The 23,840-nt window shown below is 54.7% G+C and overlaps 4 protein-coding genes and 1 long non-coding RNA gene across 8 annotated transcripts; 4 read left to right on the forward strand and 1 right to left on the reverse strand.

Moving 5' to 3' along the window:
• Window positions 1–1,763: 1,763 nt before the first annotated feature.
• Window positions 1,764–2,718, reverse strand: LOC122190757. Its single transcript, XR_006182214.1, has 2 exons — window positions 2,686–2,718; window positions 1,764–2,299 (listed from the first exon to the last, which is right to left on the reverse strand). It is a non-coding gene; the product is annotated as an uncharacterized LOC122190757 (long non-coding RNA).
• Window positions 2,719–7,545: 4,827 nt separating this feature from the next.
• Window positions 7,546–10,797, forward strand: LOC122190753 (hemoglobin subunit rho). Of its 2 annotated transcripts, XM_042890843.1 has the most exons (4): window positions 7,546–7,634; window positions 9,298–9,413; window positions 9,521–9,743; window positions 10,615–10,797. In XM_042890843.1, exons 2-4 carry the CDS (start codon window positions 9,322–9,324, stop codon window positions 10,741–10,743), a joined length of 444 nt encoding a protein of 147 aa, XP_042746777.1. In that variant the 5' UTR covers window positions 7,546–7,634; window positions 9,298–9,321; the 3' UTR covers window positions 10,744–10,797. The 2 variants fall into 2 exon arrangements, with proteins under 2 accessions (XP_042746777.1, XP_042746778.1); XM_042890844.1 differs by lacking the exon at window positions 7,546–7,634 and having other exon boundaries at window positions 7,739–9,413.
• Window positions 7,573–23,429, forward strand: LOC122190754 (hemoglobin subunit epsilon). 3 transcript variants are annotated; one of them, XM_042890846.1, is made up of 4 exons: window positions 7,573–7,634; window positions 21,782–21,897; window positions 22,005–22,227; window positions 23,254–23,429. In XM_042890846.1, the coding sequence occupies exons 2-4, from the start codon at window positions 21,806–21,808 to the stop codon at window positions 23,380–23,382; spliced, it is 444 nt and encodes a 147-aa protein (XP_042746780.1). In that variant the 5' UTR covers window positions 7,573–7,634; window positions 21,782–21,805; the 3' UTR covers window positions 23,383–23,429. The 3 variants fall into 3 exon arrangements, with proteins under 3 accessions (XP_042746780.1, XP_042746779.1, XP_042746781.1); XM_042890845.1 differs by lacking the exon at window positions 7,573–7,634 and adding an exon at window positions 19,578–21,258; XM_042890847.1 differs by lacking the exon at window positions 7,573–7,634 and adding an exon at window positions 19,578–21,085.
• Window positions 14,543–15,748, forward strand: LOC122190755 (hemoglobin subunit beta-like). Its single transcript, XM_042890848.1, has 3 exons — window positions 14,543–14,662; window positions 14,757–14,979; window positions 15,545–15,748. The coding sequence occupies exons 1-3, from the start codon at window positions 14,571–14,573 to the stop codon at window positions 15,671–15,673; spliced, it is 444 nt and encodes a 147-aa protein (XP_042746782.1). The 5' UTR covers window positions 14,543–14,570; the 3' UTR covers window positions 15,674–15,748.
• Window positions 17,518–19,116, forward strand: LOC122190752 (hemoglobin subunit beta). The gene is made up of 3 exons (XM_042890842.1): window positions 17,518–17,707; window positions 17,796–18,018; window positions 18,877–19,116. The coding sequence occupies exons 1-3, from the start codon at window positions 17,616–17,618 to the stop codon at window positions 19,003–19,005; spliced, it is 444 nt and encodes a 147-aa protein (XP_042746776.1). The 5' UTR covers window positions 17,518–17,615; the 3' UTR covers window positions 19,006–19,116.
• Window positions 23,430–23,840: the final 411 nt, after the last annotated feature.

A 23,840-nucleotide genomic window follows, 5' to 3' on the forward strand; every position in this document is an offset into this window, starting at 1 on the left:
AGAGAGAGAGTGGTGAGGTGCTGGAACAGCTGCCCAGAGAGGCTGTGATGCCCCGTCCATCCCTGGAGGTGTTCAAGGCCAGGTTGGATGGGGCCCTGGGCAGCCTGGGCTGCTGTGAGATGGGGAGGTTGGTGGCCCTGCATTGGTGGGGGTTGGAGCTTCGTGATCCTTGAGCTCCCTTCCAACCCAAACCATTCTGTGATTCTGTGATTCACACACACAGTGAAAACCACAAGTAGTCCTGGGGTCCTTTGGCCCAAAGCACTTCAATCAGAGGCTTCACCATGAGCAGCAGCACTGTGACACAGCAGAGCCTGGCAGGATGAATGTGCTCATCTCCCTGCATGCACACACTGACACAGACACCAAGCAGTGAAAGAAAAGGGCTGACAGTGGGTCAGACACTGATCTACGTGTGGGAATACTGCTGCTTAAGAGCAGAGATCAGGAGACCTTGATTCTTTTAAACCAGCAAAACAACACGCCTTGTACAAACCTACGGAGGGAAAGAAGGTCTCACTAAGCTGAAAGAAAGCATTTACTGACAAAGCAACATCTGGAAATTGACCATGGATAGCAGTAAACTGGAAATCAGAAGGAAACTGCATCAAAGCTGGATGTCTCTGAGGATCCCCCCACTAGAATACAGAAGTGGAACTGCTTTTATGGGCAGTTTTCTAAGGGAAGTTTTCTGGCAGGTGAAGGCAGGGCCTCCTGCTGCCAGGAGGGGTGGGGAAAGGACTAAGCACTGTCACATGTGGGGTCCTTTCCCCACAGTACCTGCAGACTGTTCTGCATGTCTAACTCTGATCCTCCTGTCTGCCTTGGAAGGGACACCAACCAGAGGGACCCCCATGTTCCTTTGGGTGGTTTAGTGGGTGGAAAACGGTCTGAAGAGATGCAGGGCTGCCTCTTCCCCCTCATAACCAGGGGAAAATGGGATTTTGGGTGTTTGAGAGTTTCCCATCGCTGCGGAAGCCCTTGGGAAGGGGGCAGAGCACAGCTCTGTGGAGCAATGCCCACCTCAGGGAGCTGATGTGGTGCACAGGGGGTGGTGGAGGGGCTTTACTGCAAAGAGAAACTACCTCAGGGAAGTGCCAGCTCAAAGGTCTAAACCGTGGACACTGGTTTGATGGAGGTCTGGCAGGGGAAGGACGTATCCCCATCCTGGACACTGGGGTGTAAATGCCAGGGAGTGACACACAGAAGTAGAGCAAGCCTTGAACACATCCCTGGAGGTGTTGGAGGCCAGGTTGGATGGGGCCCTGGGCAGCCTGGGCTGCTATGAAATGTGGAGGTTGGTGGCCCTGCATTGGTGGGGGGTTGGAGCTTCATCATCCTTGAGGTCCCTTCAACCCAAATCATTCTGTGATGCTGTGATTCTGTGCACAGGGCTGGATCCCTTCCCAGCTCAGCCCTTACACCCAGTGCCCGTGGCTCAGATTCAGGGTTGGGGGTGACCTCCCTGCAGCACAGCTCCATCTGCACGGGGGCACACACTGTCACGGGGGGCTTTTCACAGTGGGGTGGAGCTGAGCTGCTTTCTGTGGATCAGGGTGCCTGGAGGAGACCTTGGAGCCCTCCCAGCCCAGATGGGTGCTGTAGGGATCTGTGGCTGGGCTGGATAAGAAGGCATCCCAGTGCTTGTGCCCATGGCTGATGTCCACTGCGAAGAGGTGCACGTGGAGTTCTGTGAGCGCTGTTATGGACTCAAAGTAAAGGAGGAAATGGGTGTGGAGGAGAAAAAAGTGTGAAGACAGAAATTCACAGCGAGGGTTTTATTGCTGCTGTGCCCCCTCAGCACATGCAAGCAGCTTCTCCATGAAATGTCCTGCCAGCACCCATGGGTGCCTGTGGGGAGCAAGAGTTCAGTCAGGGTTGGGGTTAGGGTCAGCCTGGCCTCTTTTTTCTGTTGTTTTTTTTTTCTTCCCTCCTTTCATTCTTTCTTAAAGCTGTGCCTCAGTTTCCCTGCCTGGAGAGGAGCGTTGGCTTTCATTTGGCTTTGGGTTTGAGAGCTGAGCTGCTCCTGGTCGGAGCATTGGGCTGCTGAAGACAGACGGAAAGCAAAGCTGCTGCCTGGCCTGCTCCTCACATTACCCTGAGGTCTGATCCTCCTCTTCCCCACGCTGGAGGATTTGCAAAATGAATGGACAGAACAAAGCACATCCCGGAGCAGCAGTGGTGCCTCCAGCTGCAGTCTGCCTGCCTGGTGGGAAGGGGATGGCATACAGCTGCAGCTCTGGGGGCGACAGGCAGCTGAGACGAAGTGGGTCTGGCAGCACTTCCATCCTGAATGCTCCTGGAAGCCCAGGTAGAGAGGATTGCATTTTGCTGTATCTCACTTGTTGGAGACAGGTGTGGTATGGCAGCACTCAGCCACTCTGGGATCCCTTTCCTAATGGGGACCTTGCCCTGCCTGGGACCTTTGGGGTGAGAGGCTGCCCTGCCTCAGTTTCCCCACTGCTGAACACCAAACACCAGCCGAACTGATGGTGGATCAGGAGCTGCGCCTGCATGGGGAATTGGGGGGCTCTCTGAGCTCCCAAAAGCCTTCCTGTGTGCAGGGAAGCGAGGCTGTGTGCCACAGAAATAGGGTCAGACACAGGGTCATAGAATCATCAAACCATGAAGGTCAGAAAAGCCCTCTTAGACCCCCAAGTCCAACCCCAACTCATCCCATCACACCTGCTGACCACGTCCCTCAGTGCCACATCTCCGTGGTTCTTAAACACCTCCATCCCTGCTGACTCCCCCACCTCCCTGGAGAAGAGGGGCTGGCTACCAGGACGTGTCCCACTTGTCCTTTGGGATTATGGTCCCTGGTCACCACCATGGGATGGAGGGCAGCTGGGAAGTCCCACAGCTGCAGGACACGTGTCCAGCCCTTGGTGAGTAACCGGGGGCCATGAGCTCTCCTGGCTCTGCTTTGAAAATACAAATAAATACCAAAGAAGCACTAAATATTTTCCACTTGGCTGCTACACTGCCTCAGCAGAAGTGTTTTCTGCTGTCTCAGAATTGTGACGCAGCACAAAAGTGAGCCAAAAGGCCTTATCACTGCCCTGCCCGCGCTGTTTGCACCAGCCGTGTTATCGCCCCGTGGCAACCACACGCAACCGTGACTCAGCACAGCGCTGCTGGGAGCTCCTTGCAGCATCCTGCTGCAGAACGTGGGCTTGAGAGCCCACCTGAGTGCCCTGCTGCAGGGCAGCCCCAGCATCGTGGGCCTCGAGGTGGGGGAGCCAATATCTGTGGGCTGTTGTCTGCGCTCAGCTCAGCTCAGTGCAGCGGTCTCACGTCATGCGGTGCTGTCAGGCTTTGTGTGCAGCGACCTGGTGCTGTGCAGTGGTCCCACTGAGTGCAGTGGTCGAATATTGTGTGATGGTCGCAGGCTGTGTGCTGGTCTCGTGTTGTACAGCAGTCCTCTGGAGGCTGGTGGCCGTGCCTGGGGCAGGGGAGTCGGAACTTGATGATCCTCGAGGTCCCCTCCAACCCAAACCACTCTACGACGCAGTGCTGTGCAATGGCCTGGTGTTGTGCAGCAGTCCCAGGTTGCAAGGTTTAGATTGGGCATGAAAAGTAATTCCTTCATGGAGAAGGTGGTTAAGAGAGGAATGCCCGTGGAGTCCCCACCCCTGGGGGGATTTAAAAGGGCCCAAGGGCTGAGCGGTGGGGGTTGGTGGGTCAGGTTAATGGCTGCGCTTGGCGATCTTGAAGGTCTTTCCTGACCTCAATGATTCTGTGAGCTGAGTAAAATCTGTGACGGACTTCAGGTCCATCCCCGGTCCACTGCCAGCATTCATTGCTTCAAATGCACTTGGGGAACATAACTTATGCAGAAAGTGCAGTGCTCGCCATTCCTCATCCATGCTGCAAACAGGAGGAGGAAGGCCCAGCTCCGAGCACAGCACTGCACCTTCCTGGCCCCACAGGAGCCTTCTTTGCTCACAGGCACCTTCCATTAGCAAGTGCCTGGGGCTGCACCGTCTGGGACACAGTTCTTGTGGTTCCCACTGGGTATTTGGCGGATGGGGGTCCTTCCCTGCTCCCTTCTTGCCTGGCAATGGGGAACACCCACTGTCCAGCCTTGGGCAGTGGCCTTGCAGCCACTTTCTGCTCTCCTGAGCCCACAGCTGTGAGTTTGGGCCCTGCACTGTAGAAGTTCCCCAGAAGGAATTCCACGCTGAGGGGGCTCGAGTTGCTTGTAGGACATGAGTGACATACAGGACGCAGTACGACCTTTAAGGCACGGAGGCACCTGTGAGATGCAGTGCTGCACATAGAACATGACTGCCACATACAGTACACAATACCAAGAGCAGGACACAATGTGACACGTAGGACACAGCGTCACTTGTAGGAAACGGTGTCCCATATAGGACATAACATAATAGCATAGCATATATAATAATATAATAGTATAGCAGTCAACATCTCATAATGCTTGAAGACATTTTTGCACTGCTGCCTTCCTGGTCAGGGCGCTGTGATTCACGGTCTGTGTATTTCACCTGAATGGTCCCACAAGGGACCTTCTCTGTGGGTCTGCTTCTTCCCCTTCCCTCCTCCCATGCTCACCTCCTGCACAGAACCCCCTGGGAACACCTTTAGGAACCCCACTGATGGAGGAGCAGATGGGGGGCTCAGCTCCCTTTTGCCCCACCAGCTGTGCTGTGTTCACTTGGCACCACTGTCAGCATTTTGGGCAATAGCAATGAAGAAGACCCTGAAATCCTCCCCTGCATCACTTCTCTCCTCCGTAAGGAAAACAATGGGAGGAAAACTCGGTTTTCCCATAGCTACCACAGCTGCACAGCAGTGTGACCCCAGGAAACAACAGCAGCTGCTGGGTGGAGGCGTGCCCAGACCCCAGCCCACTTCTGCCAACCCCAAGCAGGTGGCGGTGCGGTGGGCGCAGCCCGGTGCTGGATTTATCTGGGGCTGCAGTCAGGGTGGTGAGGAACTATCTGGTGTGGGGCTGGCAGGGCGTGGGGCTGCCGGGGGGGCGATAGGGGGGCAGCGGGCTGCATGGCAGCTGATAGGGGGTGTTGTGCTGTGGGGATGCTGCTCCCAGCACAGCACGAAGGGCTGAGGCTGCTCCAGGAGCCCATTGCACTGTGCCCCAATACACCCCATCCTGGTGTTCTCAGGGCTTGGTTTGCCCCCAGCCCAAGGCAGAGTGGGTTCTGGTGGGAGAACAGAAGCTGGGACTCTTGGCCACGGGTCTGCATCCTTGTGCTGAGTAGATGGAGGATTTTGAGCCAGAGGGTGGTGAGGCAGTGGCACAGGTTGCCCAAGGAGGCTGTGGATGCCCCATCCATCCCTGCAGGCATTGGAGGCCAGGCTGGATGTGGCTCTGGGCAGCCTGGGCTGCTGGTTGGCGACCTGCACACAGCAGGGCTTGGAGCTGGATGAGCGCTGTGCTCCTTTGCAGCCCAGGCTATTCTGTGATTCTATGATTCTCTGACATGCTGGCAATGATCCTGGGCTCCCTGGTGAGGAGCAGGGGTGAGAGCAAATCATCAGCTCAGTTATAGGCAGGGAAAAGCTTACCTCAAATGGAACTGCCTTGGGACACCTCCTCATCCATACTGAGCTGCTTTGGCCCCTTTCTGGATTCCTTCTTGTGCTGAGGGATAAGCCAGCAGTTGTGTAATTAAATCATTCACGTCTGTCTGAATATCCTGGCTCTCACACCTGACCTCGTGTCTCACATCCCTTCTGAACAGAGCCTGGAGAATTCCTTTACAAGGATATGGGGAAAGGGATGTGTGAACAGGGCCAGAGCCCTTTGCTGCAGAGCCCAGAGCTCCTCTGTGCAATTCTGTGCATTTCTGCTGTGAACAGCCCCAAACTGCACATGAGACCAGAGTTTCAGACACATAAGATTTCCCATGATATTAAATCAGCACAGCACAAGGCTGTAAGGCAGCTCCAGTGCTGATGTTTGCACTGTAAGTAACTCGTATGGCATGAAGCTCGGGCTCTGAGTGCCTGGCATTGAATCACAAGAATAATGACCTGAGCACAGCCAGGGCTGCTCTGTGCCTCTTGGATCAGAGCAAACATGCATGCAGGGTAAAGTCAGGATCCCTAACTGAGACACCCAGGTTAGGAGTGAGCCCCTGACCCCCGTGAATTTCACTGCACTCCTTAAGGCAGCAGCTAGAACCAGTGCTTTGCTTTGTGTTTTATTCACTGCTGAAGTCAGAAGTTCACTAACAACCAGCAATGCAGAAATGCTGTGTTCCTGACCTGTGCAGATGGAATGAACAGGTCCTGCAGCAGCATCCAGGCTGCAGAGCCGGGGCACTGACCTCTGCACAGACCCGATGCTGTGCACCAGCAGATGCTGTGGGAGCAGAGCAGTGCTCACAGAACTCACAGTTATGTTCCCCCTCGGTTTATTGCTGTGGCACAGAAGCCATTTGAACTGCCTTTCAGCTGGGTGATGAGCCAAGGCTCAGTTGGATGGCTCTCCTTACAGCAATAACATGGAACTTTCTGCCTGCTGCAAAACCATCTGCTCTGACTGCACTGTGCCGTGCCCATACATCTTCTGGGGTTTTTCTGCCTCCTGTTCCCTCCCAAGAAAAAGGCATCCTCAGAAATCCTCCGTGTCTGTGTTCAGGCACGGCAAGGTGAATCAGTTATGGTGCTTCAGGCCAGCTGGTTGCTGCTCCCATTTTCCTAAATTCGTCATGAAGTTTGTCCTGAGAGGGCCCAGAGCAGAAGCTCTGCCTGTCCCTTTGCGTCTGCGGCTGTTCTGTAAGACTCTGCTCTGGTTCCCATTTTGGGGTTCACCTGGGCAGTAGCCTGAAGGCTGCTGTTGCCCCTGGAGCAGCTCTGCATCAGCAGCATGGCAAGGGTAGGTCAGCTGTGCACCACGTGAGCTTGTCATGGCACAGTGAAGAGCACCTCTGCCCCATTTCCTCTGCTTCCCCCCTCCCGTGGCTCTCAGGACCACCATCATCCATCTCACAGAGATGTGACCCTGCTCCACAGTGCACCCATGAGAGTGGATCTGAGTGGTCCATGGTGTGGGGCAGGGACCTGGGGTTTCTTTCCTCTCTGCCTGCTTTTCCATGGACTACAGAAAGTCGGCATTTATTGACCACAGATCCTCGTTAACACTAATCCTGCAGCGCTCTCCTCTGAGCACTGCGTCTGACGCTCACTGTTGTCCCAGCCACCCCTCCCCAAACTCTGTCATACTGCAGGCTCACAGGCAGAAGAAAAACATCATTATCTTTTTATTGGAAGTTCAGCTTCACCGAGCTGAAAATGAGACTCCCATCACAGATGAGGCAAACGTGTTGCTAATAATAAACCCAGATGTAGCTTGGATTTTATCCTTTGTGCGGGTCTGCCAGGCAAAGCAGACTGCAGGAAGAGAAGCAATAACCAAGCAGGACATGAGAGGAGCACTCCAGGCTGTTCACTGCCTCCCAGCTGAGCACGCAGCTGTCCTGGCCAGCTCTGTTCAGCGCTGTGCTGGCTGACACACGATGGAGTATCTGTGTGCCACGGAGGGTTGCACATATTCTACGAGTCTTGGTGAGAACTGAAGAGCTTCCGAAGCCTTCAGATCTCTTCAGGAACCGCGGGTGCGTGGCTCTGCGTCTGCTCTTTAGGTGAGAGCTGCAGCAGGCTCCGGCCAGCTGTGCGATGCGCTTATCTGCGCCGGGCAGCCCGCACCCTGCAGGCGTTATCGGCGCACTGCGGGCGCTGCCTCGCTGCGGGAAGGGGCCCCCGGGCCGCGCGTGGGACTGAGGAATTCCAAATAAATGAGCGCATAATTCGATAAATAGATAGTACAATGTAAGAATTTCTCCTAGGGGGCTGCAGCAAGAATCTGTAGTGTGATTGCATCCATCAGTGATCCCAACTGGATCACATTCGGATGGCTGATGAATCGTAGAGTGGTTTCAGTTGGAAGGGACGTTTAAAAAGCTTCTGGCCCAATTCCCCTGCGCTGAGTGAGGACACCCACAGCTGCATGGGGTGCTCAGAGTGCTGCGTTTGTGCCACTGCTCAGTGTTGTTCCATGGAGGTCAGTGAACCAGCACTGATCTGTAAGTGGCACAGGTCAGAGGTCCGATCATAGAATCATAGAACCATAGAATCCTAGAGGCTGGAAGAGACCTCCCACGATCATCAAGTCAATCCATCCCTGTCATGCCCATTAATACAATGATAGAATCACTTGACTTGGAAGGGGTCCTTAAAGGTCATCTAGCTCAACAACCCTGCAATAGAATCATTAAGGCTGGAACAGAGCTCTAAGATCAAATCCAACCATCAGCCCATCACCACCATGCCCACTGACCATATCTCCACTGGATGAAGCCTTCTAGACTGCCTCTGGAAAGAGCCAAACCCCACAGTCCTGCTGGGGTTCTGCATGCCTCCCACCCTGGCTTAGTGTGCCTGTGCACAGGAGCACCAAAAACCCATTTCAAATGGAGTCTGAGGCCCAGAGCCAAGCAGAAGACTTTGGTGAGGCTCTGAACCAGGACGTGACTGGTCTGGTTGTAGAGTGGCTGATCCTGCTGGCCTTATGCGAGGTCTTCTACTTCCCAGAAAAGAGAACACAAGGGAGCTTTAGACTGGACAGAAGGAAAATAATGAGGCTGATGAAGCACTGGTGCAGGTTGCCCAGAGAAGTGGTTGATGTCCCGTCCCTGGAGACAGCCAAACTCAGGCTGGACAGGGCTCTGAGCACCTGATGGAGCTGTGGCTGTCCCTGCTCAGCCCTAAGGGCTTCTAAAGATTCCTTCCAACTCAAATAACTCTGTGGTGCTACGATCCTACGCTCCAGAGTTGCATAGCTGCACCCAGAGACAAGAGCCCTCAGCTTTCCCAGGCAGCTGCTCTGGGCAGAAGGGTGAGGAAAGTGCCCAGGCTCATTGCCACCTGTCTGAGAAATACCCCCCAGGTTTAGGGAGCCCATGAATGCTGCAGAGGAGACAACATTTGGGCATTGCAGGCGCGAAGCCATGTGAGTGCATCATGCAGAGGGGGCTTGGTGCCTTCTGTAGGGGTGCTACATGAGGGCTGCAGTGGGGACAGCGAGATAAGGGCTGCTGCGTCCAGAGCCGCCTGCTAAGCTGGTCACTGCTTTTCATGGAAGACCACGCCTTGTGCACACTGACCAGCCCAGAACAAACCCCCCGGTGTGGACCCCCACCCATCCCAGCCAATGACCCCACGGCGCGGGGAGGGGAGGAGCTGTCAGCAGGGGATAAAACCCCCCGGGGTCTGCAGCTCAGCTCCAAGCTCTGAGTGCTCCCACAGCCGCACGCCAACCCTGCCGCCACCATGGTGCATTGGTCCGCCGAGGAGAAGCAGCTCATCACCAGCATCTGGGGCAAAGTCAACGTGGAGGAATGCGGTGCCGAAGCCCTGGCCAGGTAGGTCTGCTCCGGGATGGGCTCAGCTGCTCCCAGGATACTGAAACCACTGCAGTTTTAGGAGGGAGTGTTAATGGTGTGTGCTTGTGTCCCTCATCTCTCTGCAGGCTGCTGATCGTCTACCCCTGGACCCAGAGGTTCTTTGATAACTTCGGGAACCTCTCCAGCCCCACAGCCATCATTGGTAACCCAAAGGTCCGTGCTCATGGCAAAAAAGTGCTGAGCTCCTTTGGGGAAGCCATGAAGAACCTGGACAACATCAAGAACACCTACGCCAAGCTGTCGGAGCTGCACTGCGAGAAGCTGCACGTGGACCCCGAGAACTTCAGGGTGAGCTGTGCTGAGGTTGTCCGTCTGTCCCTCCGGCCTGTGGAGCATTGCCTGGAGGGTTCTGGGGGAACTTAAGTAGCAGATATTTTAGGTATTGAAGGGAAAGGGGCTGGCTTGGACGGAAAGTGCTTAAGAGAAAGAGGGAAGGCTGTGCATCTAGTAATTTGAAGGAAGGGGCTCCAGGCTGGGACAAATCTGGGGACAGATAGAGGGAGATGCTCTGAGTGCCTGGAGGTTGGAAAAAAGCAGAAGGAAGGTGAGAGGCTGAGTAGGGCTGAGGGTCAAGGGGACGAGGGCCATGTGCAGTTTCTCCTTGGCACACCGTGCCTTGGGGATGACATATATGGGAGGAGAGGGAAAAGCCAATGTGGGATGAAGATGCAGGGATCTCAGGGGCTGGGTGCTGATGGGGAGAGATCAGCAGGCTGGGATTAGAGTCAGAGAGGTCTGCGTGTGGAACAAGGTCAGCAGATGAAGGAGGGGGGCCGAGGGGAGCAGAGGAGAGCAGGGTGCAGGGGTGGGCTGTGGCTGTGGGGGTTGGATGAGGCCCTTGGCTTCCATTCCTGCCCCTGCTTTGGGGATGCAGCAGACAGACGTGGCACTGACTTGAGCCCCAGCTCCAGTAGGCATGGGGATTCATGGCAGGAAAAAAACAAATTCAGAAACATTTTGGGAATACAGTGGAGAGGCTGGAGAAAGCAGGTGGGAGACAAGGACGGAACAGGTGGATCTTGGTGTCTGTGGTGAGCACAGGACATTTTCCTGCAGAAAGAGCATCTCTGAACCCCTCAGAGCTGCAGCCCCTGGGTCCTGTGCAGGGCAGGGGACGCTCCACACCATGCTGACCGCATTGCTTCCCTTCTCCCTGCAGCTCCTGGGGAACATCCTCATCATCGTGCTGGCCGCTCACTTCACCAAGGACTTCACCCCCACCTGCCAGGCTGTCTGGCAGAAGCTGGTCGGCGTGGTGGCCCATGCCCTGGCCTACAAGTACCACTGAGCTCCCAGAGCAGGACACAGCTGTGAGAGTCAATAAAAAAGCACATTGTCTGAACTGCTTGGTGTGCTCCTGTTGTGGGGAGGGTGGGAGCAAAGGGCACCAGAAGGGAAAGAGGGCTCAGGGCTCTGGGGAGCGTCATGGTCTAAAAAGACAGTCAGGTTTGCCAAAGGGGGGACATGTGGGGACATGTGGGGACAGAGGCCTCTCATCCAGCACTTGGCACGTCCCAGCCCACCAAGCGGTGCTTTCAGTCTGCAGAAATCACCAGGGAATATTTCTGACCTCTTCTGCACAGAAGGCAGAGCTGCAGGGCCGGACGCTTCTCAGCCTGCAGTGTGTGCAAGGGTAGAGATTTGGAGAGATTCCCTCAAGGCAGCTCAGACTGAAAAATGTATCCTCAAGGTGATAAAAAGCGTTTTCTGTATCAGATGAAAATGCTCTTTCCAGGAGCCTTGGGCATTCTGAGCAGAAGATGCTCCCTGCAAGAAGATATAGATGTCTGCAGAGTAGGGGCTGAGGGCAGTTTTTACATAGGATCAGACAATCTTGACTCAGATTGGCTTAATGAACAACGGTTTTTCACTGTAATGGAAGGGTTCTGTCTAAGAACATCAGTCTTATTCAGAAGTAAGTTAAAAAGCAGCAGGGAAAGATACATCTGTTTCAGAATGAAGAAACTCGTGATTTAGGAATGTGTTTCCTGCCTTCCTGCAGATAAAGCAGGGATTTGCACTTGTGACCCCTGTGAGCCACACATCCAGCCTGAGTGATAGGCAGAGGATGCAGGGATGGGGGGAAAAAGCAAAAAGCCAACAGAAACCAGAACAGCTTTCCTACAATACAACACTCTCCTGTCCACCAGCAAATGGCATTTCAGCCTTATTTCATAGAATCATACAATCACAGGATCAAAACCATTCCCCCTTGTCCTATCACTACCCACCCTTGCAAACAGCCATTCCCCCTCCTGTTTATATGCTCCTCACTTTGACCATTACAGAAACAAACAGGGAGCAAAGATGCTTACAGGATTTCAGCTGTCAACTTAAGCCCTTGTGAGTTCTGGAGGAGAGAGAAGAGTGACTGGCTGTGGTCCAGAGGCTTCATCTGCCACTGCTGCTGATAAGTAAAGCTTGGCGCAGGGTGCTGTGTGCTGCAATCAGAGTGACCAACAAACATTGCTTCTTTTGTGAGCTGCCTTTTGCTGCCAGCAGGATGATTTATCCATAATGTCTTCAATATCTTCATCAGTGATGTCAACAGTGGGGTCGGGTGCACCCTCAGCAGTTTGCTGATGGCCCCGAGCTGCGGGGTGCAGTGACACAGCAGGGGGACGGGATGCCATCCAGGGGGACACAGACAGGCTGAGCACTGGGGCCAGCTGAACCTCGTCAGGTTCAACAAATCCAAGTGCAAGGTCTGCACCTGGGTCAAGGCAACCCCCGTTAGCGATACAAGCCGGGGGATGAAAGGATTGAGTGCAGCCCTGCCGAAAAAGACCTGGGGGTGCTGATGGATGGAAGCTGGGCGTGAGCCAGCACTGTGCCCTCACAGCCCAGAAAGCCGACTGCATCCTGGGCTGCAGCAAAACAAGAGCAACCAGCAGGTCGGGGAGGTGATCCTCCTCTGCTCTGCGCCGTGAGGCCTCACCTGGAGCCCTGCGTCCAGATGCGGAGTGCAGGAGAGACGTGGAGCTGTTGGAGAGCATCCAGAGGAGGGCCACGAAAACCATCCAGGGATGGAACAGCTCTCCTGCGAGGACAGCTGGGAGCTGGGGCTGCGCAGATGGAGAAGGGAAGGGGAGGCTGCGAGGTGAGCTGAGAGCAGCCTGTCAGCATCTGAAGGGGAGCAACAGGAGAGAAGGGGACAGGCTCCTGAGCAGGGTCTGCTGGCAGAACAAGGGGAAATGGCTTCAAGCTCCACAACAGGAGATTTAGGTTGGATGTAAGGAAAAAGTCTGTTACAGTGAGGGTGGTGAGCACTGAACAGGCTGCCCAGATTTGAGCTGGATGCTCCATCCCTGGAGACTTTGCAGGGGAGGCTGGGTCAGGCCCTGGGCAACCTGATGGAGCTGTGCATCCCTGTGCAGTGCAGGGCAGTTGGAGTCAATTGCCCTCAAAGGTTCCTTCCAACTACAATGATCCTATGATTCTGTAAAATAGGAGAGTTCCTGTCCGTGGAATTGGCATTGCCCAGTGTGCACCAAGAAGCTGAGAGCCACACATGGGGCTCCTCCAGTCAGACCAAAGGAGACAGCAGGATGGAAGGATGCTGGGAAAGGGTTGTGGGTGAAGTGAATCTGTCCCATGTGAGTGCAAATGAGCTCTGACTTAGAGAGATGCATGAGATGGAGTCACCCCTGAAGAAGACCTCCAAAGCAGAGTGCAGGGCTGGGACTGTCTGAGCTGTTCTTTGCTTTTTGCTGAGCATCCCTCAGTCATCTCACTGCTTGGCAGAAAGAGCTGAATGCTTCTTGCCAGTCTTGCAGACACCATCCAGTTTGAATCCACCTCACTGTGAGCTCATTGTGGACCACAGCCCAGCTGCTGCAAAGGGGGGCATGCAGCCTCAGGTTCTACTCAGGAGCAAAAGAGAAATCAGGTGAAGGTCAGCAAGCCTCAGGAGCTGCTTCTTCATCTCTTGGTTTAGTATCTCCCCTTACACCCAGGTTGGAAGTCTGGATCTGCCCTTGTGGGATGGAGCTCCTGAGCTGCAGGACAGCAGCCACCAGCTCACCATCCCACCCCGTTTGCAAGGAATCTGCAACTTGCATCTGTAGAGCAATTTGTTGTCATTGCAACCTCCTCATTTCATGTCTACACCAAATGAGAAAGCATTTGCAGGAACAAATTGCTCACACGTAGCTCTGGCTCAGAGCTGCCATTGGTAAAACAGTGCAGTTTGTGGCTAGGTGGCCAATTAATTGCAGCTGAAGTCAGGCAGGGCTCAGCTCCTCACTGTCGCCGGCTACTCGCATAACTGAGTGCAACAGAGCATCCCATGGTGCATCGTTATAAAATGACAGTGCAAAGAGTGCTTTGCTTGTTTTTTTGACAGCCTCTCCTGCTGCCAAAAAAAAACACTTTGATTCAATGGACAACTATGGACAATAACCATGGAGAACTGCTATGGGTGATTATGGAGAACCACGCAACACAAAGAACAACTATGGAGAACTACTGTGGGCAACAACTATGGACAATAGGAAGAGACAACAGCTGTGAAACTCTTTACGAGTACTGACAAGAAAGGAGAATCCTGAATTCAAAGCAGGAGGCCTACATTTGGGATAAGCACTGGGCTCTTGTTTCCTGGAAAGCCTCTGATCCTTCAGTTTTGGGGCTGACGACGCCTGGAGCTGTTCACAATGGATTCCCAGGAGTGCAGGCACCAAAGCACCATCGAGAATCTGAAAACAAGGCCAAGGTAAAGGCTGTGAGCTCTTTGACATCACTGCCCATTTCACTGGATCTCTTCCACAAGTTCAGTCCCCAACCACTGGCAGTGACACTGGAAACCTGTGGCCATGGAAGGGCTGTGCAGGGAGCTCCATCTGCACTCAGGGCTGTGGCTGCGAGAGCACGAGTGTGAAATGAGGCTGGTCCACTCAAAGGCAGAGGGGCATGGGCCCCTTTTCCCCTTGGACAGCATCCAAATTTGCTATCTTTCCTTCTGCAGCTCTGCTCCCTCCCCAGACGCAACCAATGGAAATGTCAACTGAGATTAGGGCAAGCCGTGAGTAGTGTATAAAAATCCATGGGTAGTCTTTGGCCTCACCTCCTACTCATTGTTCAGGGAAGCCCAAAGCAAGCCCTACAGCTGCCGTCATGGTGCACTGGTCTGCTGAGGAGAAGCAGCTCATCACCAGCCTCTGGGGCAAGGTCAATGTGGCCGACTGCGGGGCCGAAGCCCTGGCCAGGTAGGTCCAGCTATGGGCACCGGCTCAGCTGCTCCCTGAGCAGGGAAATGGCTGCAATTGGAGGTGTGTTCCTGTGTGCCCCATCTCTCTGCAGGCTGCTGATTGTCTACCCCTGGACCCAGAGGTTCTTTGCGTCCTTTGGGAACCTCTCCAGCCCCACCGCCATCCTTGGCAACCCCATGGTCCGTGCCCATGGCAAGAAAGTGCTCACCTCCTTTGGGGAGGCTGTGAAGAACCTGGACAACATCAAGAAGAACTTTGCCCAGCTGAGCAAACTGCACTGTGACAAACTGCATGTGGACCCCGAGAACTTCAGGGTGAGCCTCTGGGGAGAACAGGCAGCACTTATGGGACTGAGGTGTGCGAGAGGAGGGATGCACGCTGGTGGGGTGGATGAGCACAAAATGTGGGGTGATTTACGTGCAGTCTGCAGAGTGAATGGAGAGAGACAACATCAGCCTGGAGCAGCAAGGGAGGAGAAGAGAAGAAACAAAGACAGGATTGGTGGGGAAGAGATGAGCTTGGAGCTTGAGGGAATGGTTAATCCAGGACAGAAAATAGACACAGCCATTTCAACAGAATGGGGGGATCTGAGTCAAAGAGAGCCAGGGTAGTGGGGAAACGAAGGGAGAGAAAAAGCACATCCAGAGCTGAGAGAGGTCACTGGCACAGCCGGTGTAGAGAAGGTGTTTGGGGAGGAGGGGGCTACAGCATGTTCCAGCATCCCAGCGAGTGCCAGAGTGCCAGGAACAGTGCATGGGCTGCAGGAAATGGGCTCCTTGCATCGTGATGGATCTCCATCACTGCCCTGGGATGGCTACGTGGTATGAAGGAGCTGGGAACAGCACTGGCTGATGGCTTCTCTTCTTCCTCCTTTGCCAGCTCCTGGGGGACATCCTGATCGTCGTCCTGGCCTCCCACATCGGCAAGGACTTCACTCCTGCCAGCCAGGCTGCCTGGCAGAAGATGGTGCGTGTGGTGGCCCACGCACTGGCCCACGAATACCACTGAGCCATGTGGAGATGCTGCCGGAGTCCTTGGGGTCTCTGGGCTGTAGCTGCCAAATAAACACTGCTGCAGTCAGGATAGAGTCTCTGCCTCTCTGTAGGGTCAGGGTGGGGGCTGGGAATGGAACGAGGAGCTCACATACACGGTACTGCAGGACATGTCTTATTTCCATGAATTCCTGCAGGTGAGATTCGTCTAAGCTGGATAAACACAGGGAGCATTCAAGACCTGAGCAAACAAACATACCCCAAAATACAAACAGGACACTGGTTCTGCACTGAGGAATCAGCAACATCCCTGCATTTAATGCTGTGAACTTCCACAGTTCGAGTGGAACAAGTCTTTGCACAAAAACGTGCAGTTGCAGTGAGATGAGGTGTGTTGTTTGTAACATCTTTGGTGGAAGGAAGCATGAAAGGGAGCCAGGAGTTGGACTCTATGATCCTTTTTGTCCCTCCTAACTTGGGATATTCTGTGAATTTATGGTACTGGTTTTCTGCCCTTGTCCAAATTGTTATAATTCTCAAATTATTAAAGGCAGAATTTAATAGTCGCAGGAATCTATTATGGCAAAAAAGTATTCCAAGAATGATCATTCCACACACAGAAAGGACAGAGCACTTGGTTTCACTGCCCCTACACCCAGCTTTTCAGCAGCAAAAGTTCCCTGAAGTCCCCTCACTGTGCAGATGGTGCTTTCCAGGCTCCCATCCCCATTTGAGCCCAGATGTGGCTCGCAGCATGCCCAAGGTTGCAGAGCAGCTCGGGGACACCTCTGGATCCTGGCACAAAGAATTCCTGCCCACGCCCTCCTGCCCTGTTATCAGAGAGAAGGCAGAAGTCACAGCTACAGTGCAGGCACGCACCCAACTCAGCTCTTTGTAGCCCTTCTACCAAGCCCTTTCCAAAGCAAGTGTGCAGAGAACTGGTGCATCTTTGAGCACAAGTGTCAGCCACAGCCCATGGCCAGCACCAGTGCCTTGTTCCATGGCCATCCACCCCTGGGCCAGCAGGTCCTGGCCCCATTACGTCCAGCTCCAGTCCTGCTTGCTGGCAGCAGCCTGGCAGCCCCAGGCAGCTCTCCCAACACACTGCCATGTCAGTGGGTCAGGTCAGGTGCTGCCTTCCTGCTGCCGGTGAGGCTGTCCCCGGTGTACCCAGTGTGTCCCACCTTTCCTAGGTCACCCGTGCACTGATGCCATGCAGGTGATCTCTGTGTTCTGTGTTCTGAGCCCACCTTGTTTCCCTCTGCCTGCAGGCTCTTTGAGGCAGGAGCTCTGCACCCTGCTGCCCCCAGCTCACTCAATGCTACCCCGAAGTCAGCAAGCTGCTCAATAGCTGATGGGAAAGAACAAGGAGAACCCAAGCCTGGCAGGAAGAGGAAGAGAGAGAAACCACACGCGTGTGGTTTGGTGTGCTGGGAGGAAGGACCCAACAGACCCAAGTTGTGGTCTCCTGCCTCAAGCAAGGCGGAGTGCTGTGGTTTGGAACTGTGTGAGGGGCACCCAGCTCACAGCACTGGGGTGGGCACACGGTGCCATGCCCACACCGTGCGTGGGGATGTATGGGGATGTATGGGGATGCATGGGGATGCATGGGGATGCATGGGGATGCATGGGGATGTATGGGGATGTATGGGGATGTACGGCGTAGTCACAGAGCTGCAGAGCGGGGAGCCGGGGGGGCTGGGCGGTGGTGTGGCCACGGATCTGGGCACCTTGCCCTGTGCCCCACCCTGATGCCGCGTTCCCTCCCCCGAGGTGCCAAGGCTGGGGGCCCCTCCTGAGATGCAGCCAATTGCGGGGTGCACGGGGAAGAGGAGGGGCCCGGCGGAGCGGATAAAAGTGGGGACACAGACGGCCGCTCACCAGCGTGCGATCCCCGCGGGAGCAGAGCCCAGACCTCCTCCGTACCGACAGCCACACGCTACCCTCCAACTGCCGCCATGGTGCACTGGTCTGCTGAGGAGAAGCAGCTCATCACCGGCCTCTGGGGCAAGGTCAATGTGGCCGACTGCGGAGCCGAAGCCCTGGCCAGGTAGGTCCAGCTATGGGCACCGGCTCAGCTGCTCCCTGAGTAGGGAAATGGCTGCAATTGGAGGTGTATGTGCTTCTGTTCCCTACAGGCTGCTGATTGTCTACCCCTGGACCCAGAGGTTCTTTGCGTCCTTTGGGAACCTCTCCAGCCCCACCGCCATCCTTGGCAACCCCATGGTCCGTGCCCATGGCAAGAAAGTGCTCACCTCCTTTGGGGATGCTGTGAAGAACCTGGACAACATCAAGAACACCTTCTCCCAACTGTCCGAGCTGCACTGTGACAAGCTGCATGTGGACCCCGAGAACTTCAGGGTGAGCCGTGCTCTTGCCTGGGTCCCAGCCCAATGCATCTCCAAGAGGAGATTCTCCCTGTGTCCCCCAGGACCCATGTGTGGGTGTTCCCCATAGATGTCCCCTAGGTGGAATTGGAGGCTGGGGTCAGAGGTGAGACACACAGAGAGGAAGGGAACCAACCTGCAGCAGTGAGAAAGGAATGAAGGGGATGGAGGGGCTGATGGGTGGGTGACAGTGAGGGTACAAAGGAGAAGGAAAGGCAGTGAGGAGGTGGCTGCAGTGCAGAAATGGAGGGGAGAGCAAAGCAAAAGCCACTGTTGGAGTGGAAAGAAGTCTGAGCCAAGGGGAAAGTGAAGGAGCAAGAGTGCAACATGGCATGGAGATGGGCGAGGAGCAAGGGACAGTGGCTGGATGCTGAGAGCCAAGCAGTGAGATGGGAGGGGTGGTGGAGGTCCCACATGCCAGCAGGAGTGTGGCTGTGCTGCCCACTCCCCGGAGCTCCCACCTGCAGCCAAATGGAGGATTTCTGCATAGCCTGTGACTCTTCTCATAGTAGTGGTAGAGGGAGGAAATATGGCCCGAGAGGGAGAGATGGAAAGCTTTGGGCCCAGTGGCTCAGCCAAGACAGGAACTGGTGTGTTTTGCACATTGTGCACTTTGATGTTTAGACTGAACAAACGGATTAATGAGTTTAAGGTATGTCTTAACAAGGGCTGTACTTCATAGGGTCATCTTTAAGGTATGTCTTAACAAGGGCTGTACTTTATAGGGTCATCTTTAAGCCTAGGCAGGTTTCCCTGGTGCCGGTGCAAGCACTGGCACAGAGAGGGGCTGGCTTCGGGGCACTGCTAACAGAGGGTCCTCCCATCCCCACAGCTCCTGGGTGACATCCTCATCATCGTCCTGGCCGCCCACTTCAGCAAGGACTTCACTCCTGAATGCCAGGCTGCCTGGCAGAAGCTGGTCCGTGTGGTGGCCCACGCCCTGGCTCGCAAGTACCACTAAGCACCAGCAGCAAAGATCCCGGAGCACCCTACAGCTACTGCATGCACCTGCAGAAATGCTCCGAGGCTGACAGCTTGTGACAGGCAAATAAAGTCCATTCAGTGACACTCATCTGCTGTCCGTGTGTCCCTGTGCAGCCTGGGGCTGGGGTGGGGGACGTGGGCACGGTGGGAGCTCAGGGGGGCAGGGTTGGCTCTATGGAGTGCTTCGTGCTCAGTGGGGTTTTATGGGGTTCTGTGGGATCTGTCTCTGGAAAGCAAACCTGCAAGCCCACGTCTGGGCAGGCACAGCTCTGGGAGGTTTGCACTGGGGCTATGTCTGTGGAAATGAGTTTTCTTACTGACACAGAGGAATCATATATTTAAGAGAGAATAAACAAAGTGAAGGCTTTAATCCTTCCTGGCTCATTTCTGGCATTCAGCCTCCCTGAAAGGAGCTGACTCATGCTAGCCCAGCAGCCAGCTGGGTGGGGGCAGGTTGCAGATAAACATTTTGCTATCAAGACTTGCACAGACCTTGTTTATGCACTTCTTCACCCTGCACTGCCCATTCTGCAGTTCTGGGTGGGGGAGGAGAGGGGGATTAATCCTGTCAGCAGTAGTAACTATTAATGATGTTCTGGAACCACAATCAATTGATGCCATCTGCACGCAAACCGCAGAGGTGTTTAAATGTGCACAGCGCAGGGCTCCCTAGGGTGGGGGTTGTTCTTGGCACAGGAGAACCACTCATCCTATTGAGATGAGCACGGGGCAGCAAAAGCAGCAGGCATGACGTGCTGCTTTCTAAGGGGAAACAGAGGGGATGCACCAAGAACCCCCGGCACCAAGTCTGTACCGCTGTCCCTGCTCCACCCCTGCCCATGGCATCCCCCTCTCCTCCTCTGACTCACTGCTGGTATCAAAGCCCCCACGGCCCCTTGGCCCCTCCTCAAGCACTCTGCTCAGTGGAAGGAGGGTGTCCTTGCTGTCACAAGGACAGAAGACACTTTGTGTTGAGACAGAAAGCGCTGTCTTCCTTGCAGGTGTCTGGGCACAGTGAGAGTCGTGCTCAGGTATCACCAGCCCAAGGCAGATGCAGGCAACTCTAATCCACGATTCAGATCTACTCCATGGTGTAATATAATGCATACAACTAGAAGGGAAAAGGGTATTAAAAGGCTGAAGGTCTCCCTCAGCATTTTCTTTCTTTTGATTGATTTTCCTCCCATTCCTTTATTTTTGGTACAAGGCCAGGAGGACACTGAATAAGTGGTGCTCAGCGGAGCTGGATTTTATCTTAGTGATCTTTCCCAACCTTCAATGATTCGGTGATTCTACGGAGGAAGGCAAGCCCAGGACTCTGAGGAGGATCTCAGCCCCTTTCCAGCTCTGCTGCCATACAAGCACTCTCCCCTCCTGCTGCTGCTTCACCATGCCCCTGTGCCTCTTGGATGTCACTGGTTACAGATACCAATAATTCATTCTTCTGATACTTCATGCAATGGTAGCTCCACTTGTTTAGAATGAGCCTTCAGCACTCTCATGCAGGGACACTGCTCCTGGGAAGGCACCCCGCGCTGTGTTCTCAGGGGCGGCACAGGAGAGCACTTTGCGAGGTGTCTGAACAGCTCCTCAACCCGGGGAAGATGTGGTTCGTGCCAGCTTTGTCATAGAATCATACAATCATTCAGGCTGGAAAAGCCCTCCAAGATCTCTGAGCCCAACCCCAACCCACCCCAGCATGCCCACTGGTCACATCCCTCTGTGGCTCTGGAACCCCTCTGGGGATGGTGACTCCACCACCACCATGGGCAGCTGTGCCACTGCATCGTCACGCTCTGGGAGAAGAAATGTTTTCCAATATCCAGCCTCAATCTCCCCTCGCTGGGGGAGGATCCAACTGTTGGACACCCCCGAGCTGAGCTTTGGCTGTTTTCTGAGCCCACATCAGGTGCAGCAGAGACAACTCTGGAGTTCAAAGCATATTTCCCCTGTTCTTCACGGATGTGAACACAAGCAGAACCAGGGTGAAAGCAGCGATCCTGTTCAGTCCCTGTGCAGCAGCTCGGCATGTGGCCTTGTCACCTTACAGCTGATGGGTGAGCTTCCAAAATGGAAAGAAAACGGCCCAGGTCGTGGTTTGTCATAGTAATGGGGTTAAAGTCCATTTCAGTGTTCGTGGAGCCCGTGGTGCCTCTGCTGCTGAAGCAACCCTGTGCTGCATGGCCTCGGGCTGCATGCTGGAAAATGTCATGGGGCAGCTCTGGGAGAGGTGCGTGTGGAGGCCCATGCGTGTGTTGCAAATGGAGGCCGGCTCTTGGTTGGATATCAGGAAAAACTTCTTTACAGAAAGGATTTTTAAGCGCTGGAATTGGCTCCCCAGGGAGGCGATGGAGTCACCATCCCTGGATGTGCTTAAAAACTGTTTGGATGATGTGGTGCTCAGGGACACGATTTAATGGAGGGTTGGCAGAGTGAGGGTAGGATGGTTGGATTTGATGATCTTTAAGGTCTTTTCCAACCTGAGCAATTCTATGGTTCTATGACTCTATGTGCAGCCCTTTCTGTGAAAAGAGGCCCAGGTCTGCAGGGCAGCACTGGAGGAAGGGTCAGAGCCGGGATGACCGGAGGCCCCTTGGCTGCTGCCACACCCTGACCGCCCCTCCTGCCCCCCAGCACAACCCCCACCCATCCCAGCCAATGACCCCACGGCGCGGGGAGGGGAGGAGCTGTCAGCAGGGGATAAAACCCCCCGGGGTCTGCAGCTCAGCTCCAAGCTCTGAGTGCTCCCACAGCCGCACGCCAACCCCGCCGCCACCATGGTGCATTGGTCCGCCGAGGAGAAGCAGCTCATCACCAGCATCTGGGGCAAAGTCAACGTGGAGGAATGCGGTGCCGAAGCCCTGGCCAGGTAGGTCTGCTCCGGGATGGGCTCAGCTGCTGCCAGGATACTGAAACCACTGCAGTTTTAGGAGGGAGTGTTAATGGTGTGTGCTTGTGTCCCTCGTCTCTCCGCAGGCTGCTGATCGTCTACCCCTGGACCCAGAGATTCTTTGCGTCCTTTGGGAACCTCTCCAGCCCCACGGCCATCATGGGCAACCCCAGGGTCCGTGCTCACGGTAAGAAAGTGCTGAGCTCCTTTGGGGAAGCCGTGAGGAACCTGGACAACATCAAGAACACCTACGCCAAGCTGTCGGAGCTGCACTGCGACAAGTTGCACGTGGACCCCGAGAACTTCAGGGTGAGATGTTGGCACGAGGAGATGTTGGCAGCCTGAGCCCGTTCCCTGTGCAATGCCTTGCTTTGAAACATGGGGGCTGCCCCAGCCACGCTGGCTGAGCACTTTCTATCTGGTGGAGTCAGCATCCCTGCATAGACCCAGTGAGTGCAGAAGTCTTTGCAGGAGGGCAGGTGGCTTTCAGGCTGAAGAATTCCATTTTTTTGTGTCAGTGTAGCAATGGGAAGGAGAAAGTACTGTGAGAATGTAAGCTAAAGGAGGCATTTGGGTTGAGAACAAATGAAAGCAAACCAGAGGAAGGCGCAGGCTGGACTGGAGGAAGCAGAGGTGGAGGGATGTTCAGCAGAGCACTGAAGGAAGTCATACATCCTATAGAATTCTGTGATTGTATGGGAAGAACAGCAGCTCTGAAAAGACAGAGCAGGTTTATGGCTTATCCAGAATGGGCTGCCTGTCTGGATCATAGAATCATAGAACCATAGAACCACAGAATGGCTCAGGTTGGAAGGGACTTTTAAGCCCCCCAGTCTCACCCCCTGCCGTGGGCTGCGTGTCCTCTGCCTCAGGCTGCCCAGGGCCCCATCCAGCCTGGCCTTGGGCACCTCCAGGGATGGGGCTCCTACAGATTCTCTGGGCAACCTGGGTTGGAATGGGCAGTCTTTCTTCCCCTAACTTCTGCAAATAGGAATGTGTAGATTTCCTCATTTGCAACAAACAAACGAACAAACAAACAAATAAATAAATTACAAGCAGTGTTTTGCAAGGTGGATATTAGGCCAAACCAGCATCCCAAGAATGGAGGAAAACAGTCTCAATGCTTTTTCTCCACCCGCTCTCCCTTTATTTTCGCAAGGATGGAGCAGACCACTTTTTTTTCCCCCCAGACTCTGAGCTTTCTAGGCAAAGAGTGAGCACTTGGGCCCAGCAGCCCCAGCAGCAAGCGCTGAGGCTGTGCTGGGTAGGAAGAGGAGATGCTCCCTGGCTGTCCAAGCAGCACTAATCTTTCCTGCTCTCCACTTTCTCCCGCAGCTCCTTGGGGACATCCTGATCATCGTTCTGGCTTCCCACTTTGCCAGGGATTTCACTCCTGCCTGCCAATTTGCCTGGCAGAAGCTGGTCAACGTTGTGGCTCATGCTCTGGCCCGCAAGTATCACTGAGCTGCATCACAGCATGGCCATAGCCCCCAATAAACACCTGGAATGCATGTGGTCTGTCTGTCTGTGTTGGGGGGGTATGGGGAGAGTCATGGGGCTGCTGAGGCAGGGTTCTCATCACTCTGGGGTGCAACCATGCGTGTGCTCTGCCTTGACATGCACATGGGGCTGGGGGGAGAAACCCACACCAAATGCTGGAACACACTTGCAAGGGGTCTGGCACTGGGAGGGCATCAGAGAGGGCTGCAGGAGTAACTGGGGACTGGGAAGAATGCAAGCCTGTTCTCCTGATGCTAAATTAATCAGAAATGAGATGATTCTGTGATTTGCCCAAGGAGGCTGTGGATGCCCCATCCCTGCAGGCATTCAAGGCCAGGCTGGATGTGGCTCTGGGCAGCCTGGGCTGCTGGTTGGCGACCTGCACACAGCAGGGCTTGGAGCTGGATGAGCGCTGTGCTCCT

This window comes from Lagopus leucura, unplaced genomic scaffold (assembly GCF_019238085.1).
Source record: "Lagopus leucura isolate 7727_CA_CO unplaced genomic scaffold, USGS_WTPT01 239-5_obj-0_obj, whole genome shotgun sequence".
NCBI classification, from domain to species: domain Eukaryota; kingdom Metazoa; phylum Chordata; class Aves; order Galliformes; family Phasianidae; genus Lagopus; species Lagopus leucura.